This window comes from Spea bombifrons, chromosome 2, assembly GCF_027358695.1.
Source record: "Spea bombifrons isolate aSpeBom1 chromosome 2, aSpeBom1.2.pri, whole genome shotgun sequence".
Lineage (NCBI taxonomy): Eukaryota > Metazoa > Chordata > Amphibia > Anura > Pelobatidae > Spea > Spea bombifrons.
Window position 1 is genome coordinate 121724142 of NC_071088.1, and position 15953 is coordinate 121740094.

The 15953-nt window shown below is 38.7% G+C and overlaps 1 protein-coding gene across 1 annotated transcript in view; it reads left to right on the plus strand.

Annotated features, from left to right (window-relative positions):
- Positions 1-1000: 1000 nt before the first annotated feature.
- Positions 1001-15953, plus strand: part of LHFPL6 (LHFPL tetraspan subfamily member 6) — a 67473-nt gene continuing 52520 nt past the window's right edge. The window contains exons 1-2 of the mRNA XM_053456336.1: positions 1001-1211; positions 2703-3256. Coding sequence (XP_053312311.1) covers positions 2875-3256 — 382 coding nt within the window. The 5' untranslated portion in view covers positions 1001-1211; positions 2703-2874. The remainder of the gene's footprint in view (positions 1212-2702; positions 3257-15953) is intronic.

The window sequence follows — 15953 nt, forward strand, 5'->3', positions numbered from 1 at the left end:
TCTGCTCCACAGAAGTCATCTAACAGATATTTTTCTGTCGTATAGCAATACACTTAAAGGGACACTCCAAACATCATATGCACTTTAACACAGATAACTGTGTGGTCCTTTTAAATTTCCGTGTACCTCTTGCCAATGTATGGGAAGGTTCTGCAGGACCCCCACATTTGCCTCTTTCCCAGCCCCCAGCTGTTTTGCACGCTGAATCTGTATTTGGCTGCACCTGTCTGCCTACACCTGATATGCTTACTACCAGCAAGCTCCAGCGCTGGCTTGGGGGAACACTACTGTCTCCATACGCATGTGTGGCATGTGATTGCAATGGGAGCGCTTTCCTGTCAACAATTAGCCTCCTCAAGCCAATCAGTGGCAAGGTTTGTCAAACCACAGAGAAGGGGGCAGCTGCAGCAGAAGGGCGGCAGCTTCTGGCTCTGGCTTTGTTTTCATTTCCTTGTTGGTTGTGTCACGGATACTAAACTGTCCCTTTAACTGCTTGTGCCGGTTTATCCCTGTGTTTGTGTTGTTGTCATTTTCTTTTATATGTTTCTCATGCGATTTGCTGGGCAACTTTTCATAATTATTATGTATTGATTTATATAGCGCCATCATATTCCGCAGCGTTGTCTGAAATGCAATGCTGGCTGATCTTGAATATGCTTTTCCCAGATGTGGGATATTTTGTATTAAAAAATGGAGAGCCAAAGAAAAAATCAAGTTTTAAAGAGCCCAGAGCCTCCCAGCTCCCAGCCGAGCTGCATCCCTGCCTATACCCCACTGGCCTCCGCTAGTGCTGTGGGCAGGGCCGTGGGAGGGCTTCTCGGCGATTGATGGTTCCCCTGTGAGTTTGACACGAGTGATCATCCCTCCTCCCCTCAGCTTCTCTCTTTCTCTCAGTCTTTAGGAATGTATCGGTAACATTTCCACTGCTGAAGGGGGAAAGTGCTGGGTCTCGGGTGGGTGGGAGCTGATCAGACCTCTAGACCCAAAGTGCTGGAGCAGCGAGCCGCCGGCAGTGAGCAGCATTACAGCTCTGGAATCCAGGGTTTGGAATTACAGTGTTTGGGGTGGAAGATCTGACCCCGGAGAAGAAGCCGATCTCCAGCCTGTGAACAGGATCTGTGCCTAACTTATACATCTGGCGTAGGACTGTGGGAACCCCAGCAGGATCTACTAGATGCCCAGCTTTCCTAATCATTCCCAGGGAAACAGATGTAAGTGATCTGATCTCCGTGTGTCTGGAAGAGGTAGTACCCTGCTCTTATTTTATCCAGTTTTCATGTGTGGGTTCAATGTTTTTTTTTTAGTGTTCAAGTTCATCAAACATTGATGAGGTCCAGGAATCAGCAGTGAGTTGTGGTCGATCACTTTTTGATGCTGCTCAGTAGCCCTCATATGATAGATATGTAGATATCATACATAGTTTAGTAGATTTGTGATGAGCAGGGGCTTTAGCCCTTTAAAAACAGTGTGGTTCTTTTCCCTCACTGCTTGGTGTTGAAATGGTTAATTTCAGATTATTATGTATGAATATGGAATGTGAGTTTAGAATATTTGTAAAAATGTGAAAGGAGATGATGAAGAAATGATATGTTAGACCCTCCAGCACTTTAGAGGTTAATACATGTCTTATTTGAAGTCTAGGGAATCCTCCAGTTGCTGAGCTTTGTCCCAAGTGGCTGAGCTCTAGACTTCCAAACACTCTGATTACACGCAATGAGAGGATCACAAGAAGCAACTGGCATTTAGAAGAGGCTGAAAGGGCAAGAGGAACAGAAGAATGGAAAGAGAATCATAGGAGAAAAACATGATGAAAGCATTGGAATGCCTTGAAGAAATATCAAGGTCTAGCCAAGAATGTAGAACATTTATAATTGCCTCAAGCAAACAAAGCTTACAATCAAAGATAGACAACCCGATCTCTGTGCACTATAAATCCCACCACCTTCAGCTGGTTAAATAGTGACTGAGGATGGTGTGAGTTGTAGAACCCGTTTGCTGAGGAGCCAGTACCAAGTCCCTGTAGAACATGTACCTGTATATTCCCTCGCAGTACCAATTAAAGTAACTTTGAGCCAGCCTTTCAAAGTGGAGTGTGATGAGAGTTGTAGTCCTCACCTTCCAAAGCGATAGAGATGACCTATCCCAGAATTGTTGGCGATTACCATAAACATGTATTAAAAAACATCATGCTTGCAATCTAAATACTATGTTGGCATTCCAAAGTTACCGTGGCCTCATTCTAGTCCCAGTTAAAGTAGAAATGACCTTCCTTAGTTTATCTGGTTACGCTTTTTCACCCGGTGTCTTCGGCTAGTTGGAATAATGAAGAATCCTTCCTAACAAAGCAAGCTGTTCCAGAGTCCTTGTCTTCTAAAGAATTCTTTCCAGGCTGGTTTTGCGGGCATTGTGTCAGCGCTGAATATCCCAAGATCACTGTTCATTTGTGTTGATAAATGAAATTCACTGATTGAACTGGCAGTTCCGAATTTTCTTTTTAAATGAAGAGCTGTCGGAGTGAATTTAAATAGATCTGAGATTGACAGAAAGAGACAGTATGGAGTGAAGTTCTTCTGGGAGGTGGAGCAGACTGATATTAGATACTTTGCAAAACTTATCTGACTAGCCGTGGCATTTAAATAGTCGCAGACTGTCATTTTATTAGCTTTTTTACCTGTAACATTATTGTTTTGTCTCGTTCATAGGGATTCTCCAATGAAGAAGGACAAGTATTGACTGCACGCTTTGTAAATATTACCCAGAGCTTCATCAGGATTAAATTGCATTTCTGGATCACTCGGAGGATTTTCTGTTGAATACATTAATCTTTCCGAACACAGTTTAACCTTTGATGATTTCCCTGTGGAAAGTGTCAACATGGCATCTAGTCTGACATGTACAGGGGTGGTCTGGGCTCTTCTGTCTTTTCTGTGCGCGGTGGTATCCTGTGTTGGGTTCTTTATGCCTTACTGGTTGCTGGGATCCCAGTTGGATAAACCTGTATCGTTTGGCACCTTCCGTCGGTGTTCCTACCCGGTGAGAGATGAAAATCTTCAGACGGTAATGGTAGAACAGTGTGGTCGCTATGCCTCCTTCCAAGCCATTCCAAGTCTTGAGTGGCGCATATGCACAGTGGTTACTGGTCTTGGATGTGGTCTTCTGTTGCTGGTGGCCCTAACCGCTATCATGGGATGTTGTGTGTCTGAGCTTATTTCTCGGACTGTTGGAAGAGTTGCTGGCGGAATCCAGTTTCTTGGAGGTAAGCATATTGGCGATGATATGCATGTCTAATGTATGTATATATGTATGTCAAAAATTCTAAATTATAATAGTGCCACTTTTGCCATGCTAACTGTGGCCACATTATAGTGAACACTGAAGAGTAGTTCGTTTGTATTAAAAAATAACGCCTTTAAGTAGTTGCTAGTGTCTTGCGCCTTGAGAACATATGTGAAAACTCTGATCCATTCTTAGTATCTGGCATATTCCAGCAAAACTTGGCAAATTCTGTAATTTCCTAACACAAAATAAAACACCGTTGGGTTGAAAGCAGTGGTTTGTAATTGAGCTACCCCCCCCATAAATATGTGCTATTGATTTGTTCCTTTCGTATTATAGACATGTTAGGAAAAGATGATTCATTTTATGTTATCTTTTTACTGAGTTGCTTTAACAAGAACTGTAAAGCACAGGGTTTAGGTAAACTTAGCGCATCAAGAAACTGGATTTTGGAGTTTTCAGAAGACTTTATCCTCCCTCAGTATGAAAAACACCTCTAGAGTGCTGTCAGTCGTCTGGAAATAATGCTTTAATCAATGTGAAAGCCACATGTGTTCATAGGGTATGACCATTTGGTGGACATTGTTCCATTACGAGTGTATAATGTATGTCTATAAAATGTCATAAAGTGTGTGTGTGTGTATATATATATATATATATATATATATATAAGATATATATATATATAAGATATATATATAAGATATATATATATACAAGTGTATTTGACTTGTACCAATGGACAAAAAAGCCATCTGGACATATTTTTTGGTGCGTTCATTTTCGGACAATGAAATCTGTTCCTGCCTTTTGTGTTAAAGGAACAGGGGAGAGGGTTTTAGTTCACGTGGGGCGAGTAATTAAGGCAGATTCACAGAGAAGAAGTGTTTCTGCACCACTCTTTCTCTGTCAATGTATCTGCATTATTCTTGCCTTTCTGCGCACTTCCGCAAAAGGGTCTCTCCCCCGCTTCAGAGAGAGCGTGATAGAGAGTGAATTAGAGTGTGAGAGAGCGAGAGTGAAAGAATGAAATGCTAACGAAACTTCGGCACTCTTTACATCTTTTATGTTTGTTTTGTTGGGGATCCCTCTTCGTCTTGTATATTATATATATATATCATACATATGTACACCCTATAATGCAGAGGTAGTAAAGATATTATCTACCAGGGTTCTACATCAAGCTTACCTACATTTGGTTACATTGTCCATAACTTCAATTCTGCTTATTCCAATTTCATTGTTTATGTCTAAAGCTGCCCAACCTTTGCTTTGAACCTTTGTTTGTAGGTATTATGCTCACATTTAAATCACAAAGTTGTTTTATTACTGTAAATGCGATATATAATAAAAAATCAGAAAACTTGAATTAGGCAGGTACCCCATATCAGTTGTAGGGCCCTCTATAAATTATCAGTTTCCCCCCCTTGAAAATGCATGGAGAAATTCTTCAGAATCCCGCCTAGACATTCGCCTCTGTCATCACCTCCCAGCACCTAGGCTTGGTGAAGATCTGGTTGACAAGCACATCTCCTTCTTGCCGCCACACACAAAGTGTACTCGCACCAGCCAACTCCAGCGCTGGCGTGTACAAGAGTTCCAGGGGGTCTTCAGACCTCCAGCAAGTGCACCTATTAATTAAAACACAGTGACAGTGAGTGGCTGCTTTAAGGAGCCACGAGTGGTGTGAAAACAGGACCTCTGAGGCTCTGAAGCAGTAGCTTCTCCTAATTTATTTTTTTCCACCTACAGGTTAATGAACTCCGATTAAAGTACTCACAGGGTTTGTAAGCACCTGTTTGTGGCCCTTGAGGACCAAAGTTGTACAGCCGTGCCATAGATTCAGGTGGCAAGTCCGTAATAAGCAACGATTTTAAATCCTGTATTATCCATTCTCAGGCCGGCTCTGGGCTGTTGATGACCCTTGAGATTACAGACAGCAATTTGGCCAGCCCTGCATCATACATCCCGTATATATAATATATAATATATAATATATATATATATATCTAGTGCAATATATTTGCAATACCAGCGTAACATTCGTTTTCTCTTGATTGCAATATTGTTGACACGGTGTAGAGTTTTTATGGTGACACAGCCCCTTTTAAATCATGTCAATGTTCCTGTGTTGTAATATTTGGTTAGCGTCTGAGTATTTGTACAGTAGCTTTATTATTGCTGCTATCTTCAGATGTGTTTAAGTTATGAACTTAATGCAAGGAAGTGACCTTTGGTCCTGAGATTAGTGTAGAATAGAATTGCTGATTGTTTCATTCATGTGTTAAGCAGGAATGTGATGTACTTGTGCTTTCGTGCAAAAGTGATAACCTTGTTAAAAGGCAACCTAGGAATATAATCAGAAAAAAAAGGATTATTTTTTTTTAAAATCCGTTGAAATGGTTGATAAGGGGTCCTTACTTTTCGCAGACCCTCTGGGATTTTGGGATTATATTTTGCAAATACTGAAAATTAGATTTTTATATATAGAGATTTGAAAATTTGGAAAATATGTAGGGTTTAGGCAATAGATACTTTTTTTATATTGCCTTTTTGCCATTATGAGTCTAATGTGTATGACTAGCTGTTATTAGATTAGTTTCTATCCATTTTCCTAAGGGAGTTTCAAGGAAACTCATCACATTGATCATCACAAAGCCGGAGATGTTTATGTAAATTCTTAATCAGGAAGTTGAAATCTTGAATTTGATGGCAAAGTCCTAATTAAGCGAATGTACCTTTTTTCTTTTGAAAATGAAACTTTCACAACATATTTTCATTTCCAGTATCTCCTACATAAATACTGTGTTTCTGTTTTAAAACTATTATACTTCCACATCATGAAGTGTTTTTGAAAGAGATTGAAGATTATTAAATTTAATGCCATCAAAAGTGTTACATTTTTTTTTTCGATGGGACTTCTGGCCACAAGCAGACCAGAATTTAGGCAAATCCCTTCCTTGAACACAAGTGATTTAGTCGTTTAAAAACCATTTTTAGTTTTTAATTGAATTGCTAGAGCTCTTGCTTGGATATCTAGAAAATCTGGCCAGTTTCTACCCCCAAGGCTGGGATTTTGACACCTCCTGTAAGCATGGGTCATGCGCCTGAGAGGACTGCTTTCATTAGGTTGTAGACATCATGACAGGGATCAAAAATCACTGTTTACTTACAGTCCAACAGAGACATTTAACCAAGTCCAACGATGATTGGAACAAGTCAATTGGACCTTTCCATTGTTACAAAGTCCCTAATGAAATAGAAATGATTTCATTCTTATGGTAATAACAGAAATAACTCCTTGATCCTTGTTTTCTAAGGTTAATAGATTTTGAAAGTTATTTCTTTATATCGCTCTTCAGAACTTTTAAACCCACTGCTTGCCTCTTGTTTCAAACACTCAAATCTCAGATGCGGTGGGCCTCAAATTTGTGTGTTTCAGATGGGGTATAAAATAATACAAATTGTTCTAATTAAACCATATAGCAAATCTTAAGATTGGAATTCTGTATGCTAAGAATTAGAAACAACCTGGTTGTCCATCCAGTCCATAAGAGAACTTGTCATCTTACACGAGATGATGTTTTTTTTTTTTAATGTATACATTGTGCTAGCAAATATTCACTAAAATATATTATATTTACTATAAAGGTAAACACCAAGCCAGATTTGCTGTCTGCATATGGAAGGTTCACAGCCCTCTGTGGAATAAAACTATATATTTGTTGACGATCACATGTCTTTAAGAATGAAAGGAAAGACCAAAAGACTTTCAAGTCCAGTGCAATAAACGCAGACAAAAGTAATGTGTAAATAAAGGAAACGCAAAGCAGTTGGAGTAATAACAACATCACATAAAACTCCGCGATGAGGACACAGCGGTGGTGCTTTGTTTTGTGCGATTTTATGATTTCCCCTTGAACATTTGTTCTTTTTTTTTCTTTATTATGACATTAATCTCTTTTTCATTTACATACTTGTACTATGTCTGACCTCAAATTCTTTTCTTACATAAGTGCGCTGCTGATACAGCCAATTTTATTTCATTTTAACTGCAATCGGTCCAAATATTTACTAATCCCTGGATTTTTGTGATTTAGTGAAGGAATGGCATTCTGGAATAGACAGGGAGGTACGCGGCAGGGCATACGATCTACGCTGTGTAATTGAGAACACATGGACAGGGCGCTGGTAGTGTTTCGCTCTTTATAATTGGCAGATCAAGATAATGGATGATTTTCAAATTACAGATTGTTGATACTTGTTATTTCTGCTAACATACAACAGGCTGCTAACAAGACAGTGATGAACGAGTGCAGTTTGTATTGAATGCACCCAAAAATTGCCTTGGAAACATTAATTATTCATGAGTGTTGTGTGCAAGACCATTGTTTTCAGGAATCTAATGACAAATTTGCCATTATAGAATACTTGTGTGTTCATTTATTTGCTAAGCATTTTCTTAACATTAAGAATAAATCTGTTGTGATACTTTTGTTATTCTCCCAATTTATTTAACATTGATTTTTGGAGAAAAAAAATTAAGGTAGAGTTTTAAAGCATCATAAAAAGAAATGGAAAGAGTGGAAAAAAAAATATTTAGGGGAATATTAGAATAGCACTAAAATCTAAAAGGACTGATTATCCCACTTTTTTGACTTTGTGTGTATGTATGTATATATTTATATAAGTTATGCACACAGTGTGTATCTATCTATCTATCTATCTATCTATCTATCTATCTATCTATCTATCTATCTATCTATCTAATCAGTGATTACTTTTATACTTATGATTAATCCATGGCTTTCATTTTAGGCATTGCTATAATTATGCAGTTGTGTTACAATTCTACATCACCCAGGGGCGTAACTAGACGCCTCAGGGCCCGGGTGCGAGAATCTGTTAAGGGCCCCCCCACCCCCCCAAAAAAACATGATTTTTACCCAACAATTTTTTTTCAACAAATTCAATTTACATATTGAATCATATCTGTAAAAAAATCAAAGAAAAAGGGGCGCATGTACAAAGGGCATAATCCAGGGGTGTCCAAGTTTTTTCTGCAGTGGGCCACTTCATCAGAATTGTATACGTGCGCAGGCCGCATTCATTTTTCACTGTGACAAAAAATATGGCCTTTAATAAAATATGCAGATTAAAATAAAGTAAAATGACACAAAACCTTTACTCTTCCTCTCACTGATTTCTGGGCCTAGAAAGTTTTGCGACTACAAATTCAGGATTCCCTAGATTTATTCTAGGGATGAACTAAAATGAAAATTCTGGACCAAAACATTCAGGGTTCACTTAGCCAAAACCTAAAATGACCCCCACCTTTAAAAATAATAATAAAAACTCACATTTTTAATAAAAGTAGGTAACACACAATTGGACAAAATTAGCAATATGACTTGGCATGATAGGAGTGTGATTGCTAACAGCAATCACACTCCTATCATACCCAGGCAACCAGTAAATGCTGGTACCTAGGCATGATGGGACTGTGCTCGCTGTGATTGCTGTTAGCAATCACACTCCTATCATGCCAAGTCAGCCAGTACATGCTGGTACAGGGTGGCTGTAAGTGATGTGCAGACCCCATACTGCTGGCAGCATCACTACACAAGGGGGGCAGCTAGCTAGGTTTCAGCATGTACTGGCTGACTTGGCATGATAGGAGTGTGATTGCTAACAGCAATCACAGTCCCATCATGCCTAGGTTCCAGCACTTACACATCCATCCAGTAAATGCTGGAACCTAGGCATTATGGGACTGTGATTGCTGTTAGCAATCACACTCCTATCATGCCAAGTCAGCCAGTACATGCTGGTACAGGGTGGCTGTAAGTGCAGACCCCATACTGCTGGCAGCATCACTACACAAGGGGGGCAGCTGGCCAGGTTTCAGCATGTACTGGCTGACTTGGCATGATAGGAGTGTGATTGCTAACAGCAATCACAGTCCCATCATGCCTAGGTTCCAGCACTTACACATCCATGCTATCACACACACACACACACACACTCATTTATTCATATAATCATTCATTCACAGATTCATTCCCTCAATCACACACACTCATTCAAACACCCTCCCCACCCCCTTACCTGCACTGCAGCTCCTCGATGCCGCTCACAGACTTCAGCAGGGGGCGCGGCCTCCCTCTGCCTTCTCTGCTAAAGCACAGAGGAAGTAGGTTGTCACGTGAACTCCGCTTCCTTTGTGCAGTCCAGAAGACCCTCCCACAAGTAAGTAGCAGGGCTTGAGGTGCGGCTCGCGTAAGATCAGTTGCCCTGGCTGCCGATCTTACGCGGGCCGCACCTCGAGGTCTCGCAGTCCGCATTTGGCCCGCGGGCCGCATGTTGGACACCCCTGCCCGATTTCGGGCGGCCCCTTGGCTTGGGCCCCCCTGCCGCCGGGGCCCGGTCGCAGTCGCGACCCCTGCGACCCCGGTAGTTCCGCCACTGACATCACCCCATTGTGTCTAACAATTGAGGTAAAAGCAACCTGCATTATTAATTGTCCACTTTATCTGCTAGTTTTAAATATGTCATAGATATTGATGACATAATTTTAATGTGATGTTTTGAAGGTTTCTTTGCATAAAATAATCTCTAAATCTGGTTAATGCTTTGAAAATCTGCATGTGCCCATATTTCAGATTAGAGGCTAGGGGCAGTATTTCAGAGCACATGGGAAAAAAAAGTCAAATTTGTGGGTGTCCATAATTCAGTGGAGTGTGAACACAGCGATTGAGGAGAAAACTGTACACATAGAGACCTAAATATACCTAATCATATAATATATGTTAATTGGAAATTATATACCAGAATACCAAGACAGCAAGATTCTAAACTGCGATCCTTTCCTAGCATCATGAAACATCGTTCTAAGAAATAAACATCACATTATCAAAAAGGGTTGATCCATAAAAAAATTCTGATTGCCTTTGGAGTCGAAAGGATTTTTTTCTAGATGTTGGGAGGGTTGAACTTGATGGAATTTAAGTCTTTTTTTTCAACCTACTTAACTATGTAAACAGTTGGTAGGATTGAGAATAATTATGTTTAGGGCGCTGGACTTGTTTAATATATTATAAGGGCCACGCCAGTCTAAACACACAGATACAAAGGAATACTAGTTCCTTTGAAGTCTAAGCATGTGATGCCAATATTGCTCTATTATGCTCTTAATAGGGAGTGATTGCACGTTGTCTGCTGGAGTTTTTTCAGATGAATGATTTGCCCTCAGCCATCCATGGGAATTCCTTAAATTCGAAAGTTCAGGCTACTCTTGAAAGCTCAATCGGTTGGTTGTTCTGCATGTCCCAGTTATGAGTGATATTAAGTGCTGCTGAGGTTTAATTGGGTAAATTGGATACTTGTCTAGGTAAGGATGAACCAAAGGACAACCAAAGCCTTGAGTTGTGTAAAAAAAAAAAAAAAAAAAAAAAAAAAAGGAAAGTAACTGTGGAATAAAACAATTAGTCATGAAGAAACTAACGCAAAAAGACAGCTCAGACAAATGAATCATCCAGACAGTTGCAAGTAAATAATAACTAATATATCAATTCCATCTGTTTTGTGGGGGCTAAAATGTGGCATAGAATTAAGTCTGAAAACATTTCGATTAAGAACATTCTCCTCTGCTTTGGAATACTACCTTGAATACGCAGTCTGGTTTTACTTAAATTATTATTTATTCATTTATATAGCATCTTAATATAGCTCTGTACAATGGGCAAACAGGACATTCCAAGCAATACTTCACAAGAAGTGACAGTAGGAGGGACGTGCTCATAAAGTGAATTTGTGTCAAAGTAAAAGTAGATATATTTGAAAGAAAAGCTTTTTACCCCTAGCCGTGACTTACAGGGTCTGAAGCTCTGTGAAATCGAGCCCATTATTCCGTCTCAGCCACCCAGAGACACAAAATGACGACGTGGACATGTCCACGGGATAGTTAATGACCCTAAGTGTCCAAAAATAGCAGGAAGCAGTAACAAGTATTTTAGTGAATAGACTAACATAAAATGTTATTACGCACTATAAAGCCAAATTGAATATGAAAATGAATAACATTTTATTTTTATAGTGTAGTCGGAAGTTCATCTCTTTCTATTACTGCTTTCTCATCTAAATAGTTAAATTAGAACCATTTTGAATTTAATATAGTTGAAATTGCACAGCAGTTTTTGTCATGGAGTTAATGACAAAATAACACGGCATCTTTTTATGAATCCCTACAGCCTCCTTTGTAACAAAAGCGCTAATCGTCTCCCCGTTGGAGGTTTAAGAGAAGCTAGTTTACAGAATTCTGAGCTAATGGCGCAGGAAATTGTAGTTTTGTTTCTTTACAATGACTGTATCTGCTGCTCTGAAGTTTCCCATTGAAGGTTGTCATGAAAGTGCCTTTTAACTCTAGATCGTCGGTTCTACTGACTGTAATTATTTCTGTAGTTGTTAAAGACCAAAGCATTGTGTTGGCATCATGCAGTATAAGCAAAAAACTCATGCTCTTCGACCACATCAATAATCGCGGTGAAAATATTATGCCAACTGTATTACTTGAAAACTGCTATTCTGGAACCGATAAATGTTACAATGACACTACTTGTCTTAAAGTATTCAAAATTGATGATGTTCCTTAGTTGCTGGAAAGGTTTAAAAATACTTACACATTAATAGGAACAAATGAATGTGTCTTGGTCTGTCCAATTCTAGTTTTGTCATACTCTTTGTTCGTTGGCACTATATAAATAAAATATATATATTTTAATTAAGTGTCTCTTTAAATTGGCAATAGATAAATGGTTCATTTTTGTTCGTACATCTAGAATACCCAAGGCGATCCTTCTCTCCAAGGAGCATACCATGCTAGGACATTAAAAGGAGTGACAGCAGGCAGTTTTTCGGTAATTTATGATTTTAGAGTTCCATATCTATGCAAGTTGTCTCACGAATAGAAAGAGCAGAAGAATTTCCTTATACGGTACAAAATGTTAGTGGAAAATGCTGTTTCCGCTTAGTGGTATTTCTCGTCTGTTGCATGGATAATTACTTTGTATCGAGATCACAATACATCTTTTATAAAGCTGAACTGACATCAAACTGATCCCTACATTGCTGCCCTTCGGGGGCCTCAATGTCTCAACTGGTACATTTTTGTGCATCTATTAACATTTTAAGGCAGGAATGTATTGAATGTATTCCATATATATTTAGAATATATCTGGATAGCTCTGATAAAGGCATGCAGTTGCTGACATTGGCCATGCGTCAAAAATGTAAGCATTAAAATTAGCTTTCTCCGTCTTCTCCTACTTTTAAGCTTAGAAGTTTAAGAAGAGCCCTGGGCATAAGGAACAGTAGAACAAGAAAAAAAGTTATAATTTCCGTAGATGTGGTTGCCATTAATTTACACTGTCGTCGATATACCCTTATGGGGTTTAGGCAGCAAAAACACAGATGCACCACAAAATGTGCAATTCCTGAGCTGCAGTTTTAATAAAATAGTATGGAATAAGTATACTACTAATTCAGAGCCTGTGCATTTTTACTGCTGTTACAAAAGTTGAACATAAATTGAAAGTGTCTTCAACTTTTTACTTTACTGGAAATTGTGTGTAGATTTGTACCAGTTGTTGCTTGGTTGTTATTGTTCCCAGCAATGGTAATTTATAGTAAAATAAGTTGCCTTAAGTTTGGGCAGGTGGGCAGTGTAACAGCTGAGCAGTTCCCCAAACTAATTATAATGCTACTGACTTGACCTCTGCCATGCAGTCCAGCCTCTATCACACCTTCCAGTAATGCCACATGTACCTCCACTACGTCTGGAAATTACAGACATAGAAACAAAATCTGATGGCAGATAAGACCTATTCGGACCATCTGGTCTCCCCATATTTCCTGATGTAAAACTCAGATCACAATAAGTCCTTGGTCTTATTGTTTAGATTCAGCCTTATGTATACCCCATACAAGGTTAAACGCCTCTACTACTTCCAATGGGAGACTGTTATATTTCTAAAAAGATGGCTTTTATTGGTGTTATGCTTAGTTTAAGTATATCTTCATTAAGCAGCTCTGGGCTTTATTTAAACTGTATGCTTGTTGGAAACAAGCTTAAAATTCTATTGGCTGCTACTTCCTTTTGTATCAACATTATGTTAAATCTCACCTAAAATGCTGTAAATCAAGATACTTCAAAGACCTTCTGCAACAAATTTTAGGATCCTAAATTTTTTTACACACTTCGACCCAAAATGTAAAGTATAACTCCAATGAAAAATATCAAAAATGTCTGGTTTTCTATATATATTTTAATAGAGAACATGCTTGCCAATCTTATTGGGGGTACAGGACCAGTTGCCTGTGTTGTACGTGCTTCTCAACGCAACTACCTGAGGTTCTCGTTGGTCGTGTGTCTGTCACATTTCACCAGCCTACTGGAAACACTTCACCTTAGATATGGTTACTTGCACCTGAAAAAAAAACTGAAGGACATTAACAAAGTTCCATAAAACCAACTCTTTCTTTTTGGTGTTCTTAGATTTCTGTTCCAAAACGATAGTGCCATAAAATTAATATATTTCTATGATAAAATTAATAGAATTTCTGTCTAAGCCATGGTTTTAATACAATTTTTAAGGCATCAGAAGAAAAGGTAATGACTTCCCTTAGGTTTTAAAGTTTGTTCTGTTCTGGAAGCGTAAACCACATTTCCAAGTAATTTCACAAAGTTCTCCCCATGAGAGATGACTGTTCCGCAACGTAATTTATTAATAATTTACTTTTTGTTTCGCTTACACTCCCGCTGTACCGAACATCTTTTTCCATTGAACTACAGCTCTTTAGTGCTTGAGATTTTTGTCCCTGTAGACAACACAATTATGTAGCTTCTTATTCTATGAAACTAGATGTGATATTATTTTGTATACAGCTCTGTGGATCATGATAGAAGGAACACCTTGAATGAGAAGATCCATCGTTGAATGCTCTCCTTTCTGCATATCATTTACTTGGTCTGAATACATGCTGCAATCCTGTATCTGAATAGCACAAGAAGTCAAAACTACACAATGTTACATAACTAATTTCAAAAGTAACCATCCATTGTTCTGAAAGGACCCCTCTTCACTTTGCAGTACTTCACAGGTTGGACCTTATGTAAAGAACATGACCAGTAGTCAGAATTTTTCCCTATTTTTTATACTGTTTGAACTAACTCACCATTAAGGCTTTTGTGTTCTTTTAAACCGTCTGTTTTTTTGGCATGACCAATATGCTTTCTTTGGATTTTCAATATTCCCATTTAGGATTCCTGTGTGACATGTTTTGGGGATTTTTAAGATTTCACTATAGCATTTGCCCTATTAGAGACAAACTACCGATCTCACACCTGTTGCAGGACCCGTTGTAACATTGTGTAAGGTTACAAAGACAGATACTGCAGAAAACAGCTGCTGTTATGGCTCATCTTAAGAGAAGAAATAATACGGGTAGAAGTAATTGTTGAAAAACATTGTATAAATAATTGTAGAATTATTAGTTTAAAAAAGTAAATGTGGATTTTTTCAATTATAGGGACTATACAACCCCATACATTTAATGCATATAAAATAATAAGCTTTAACTGCTTTACTGCACAGCTGCTTTAATATTTTAAATAAGCCAAACCTTACATATGTTGCATTTTGGGGGGGGGGGGTTTCTACCAAAAATGGTTGAAAACAAAGCACAGAACACAATGACAAAAACAATATTCCTACAATATATAGGGTACTGTTCTTAAAATTGATCTGGATTATCCTTACCTTATTATTGAATAGCCATGTGTGTGCTGTAGTGTTAACACACTGGGGGTTATTTATGAAGAGCAGTTGCGGTGCCAAGTGGTTAAAGTGGAGAGAAAGACAGGGAATTAGTTACTATGGCAACTGTACCACTTATGCCATTCCTAAAAACATTCCAAATAGGGACTCTTTTTGTCTTTCAGGTGTGAAAAGGAGTAAACCATTTATTTGAGGAGAATTATATTAATGTTAATTTGTAAACACATTTTATACAGTTTATATACACATAAGTGTTCCTTTTAAGATTGTATAACGTTGTAATACACAGATATCCGGCAGACAGTCCGATGCCCTAGGAAGGAGGGTGAACAGGTGGAAATAGGATGGAGGAATTTGGATCATTGTGCAAAATCTTTTTTCATCCTCTATGATCTGAAATTAATTGCTTCTAATTGGCGGCTTAAGCTGTCAATCAGCGACAGTAAAGTGCTCCCAATGAAATCAATAGCAGTATGTTCCTGTCACTGATTAATAGCTTAAGCAGCCTATCAGAGGCAGGAATGACTCCCATACAAATCAATAGGATCCCATTCACATTAAACAGATCCCTGCACTCAGAATTCAGCAGAGCTTGAGCTGGATCTGATTGAAGGGGAACATCACATGTTCAGTTCCAGGGCATTTAGCTGGGGGATGGGGAGAGGGACAAATGCTTTCTGCAGAACCCCACCATGTATTTTCAGAGTGTTTCACCTGAAAATGTAAATGGACCATGGACCTATCATATGCCTTTTAAGTGTATATGACGGCTGGAGTGTCCCTTTAAGTACATTCCATGTACAAGCTCATAGCTTTTCCACTACTTCATTTATGAATCCCTTT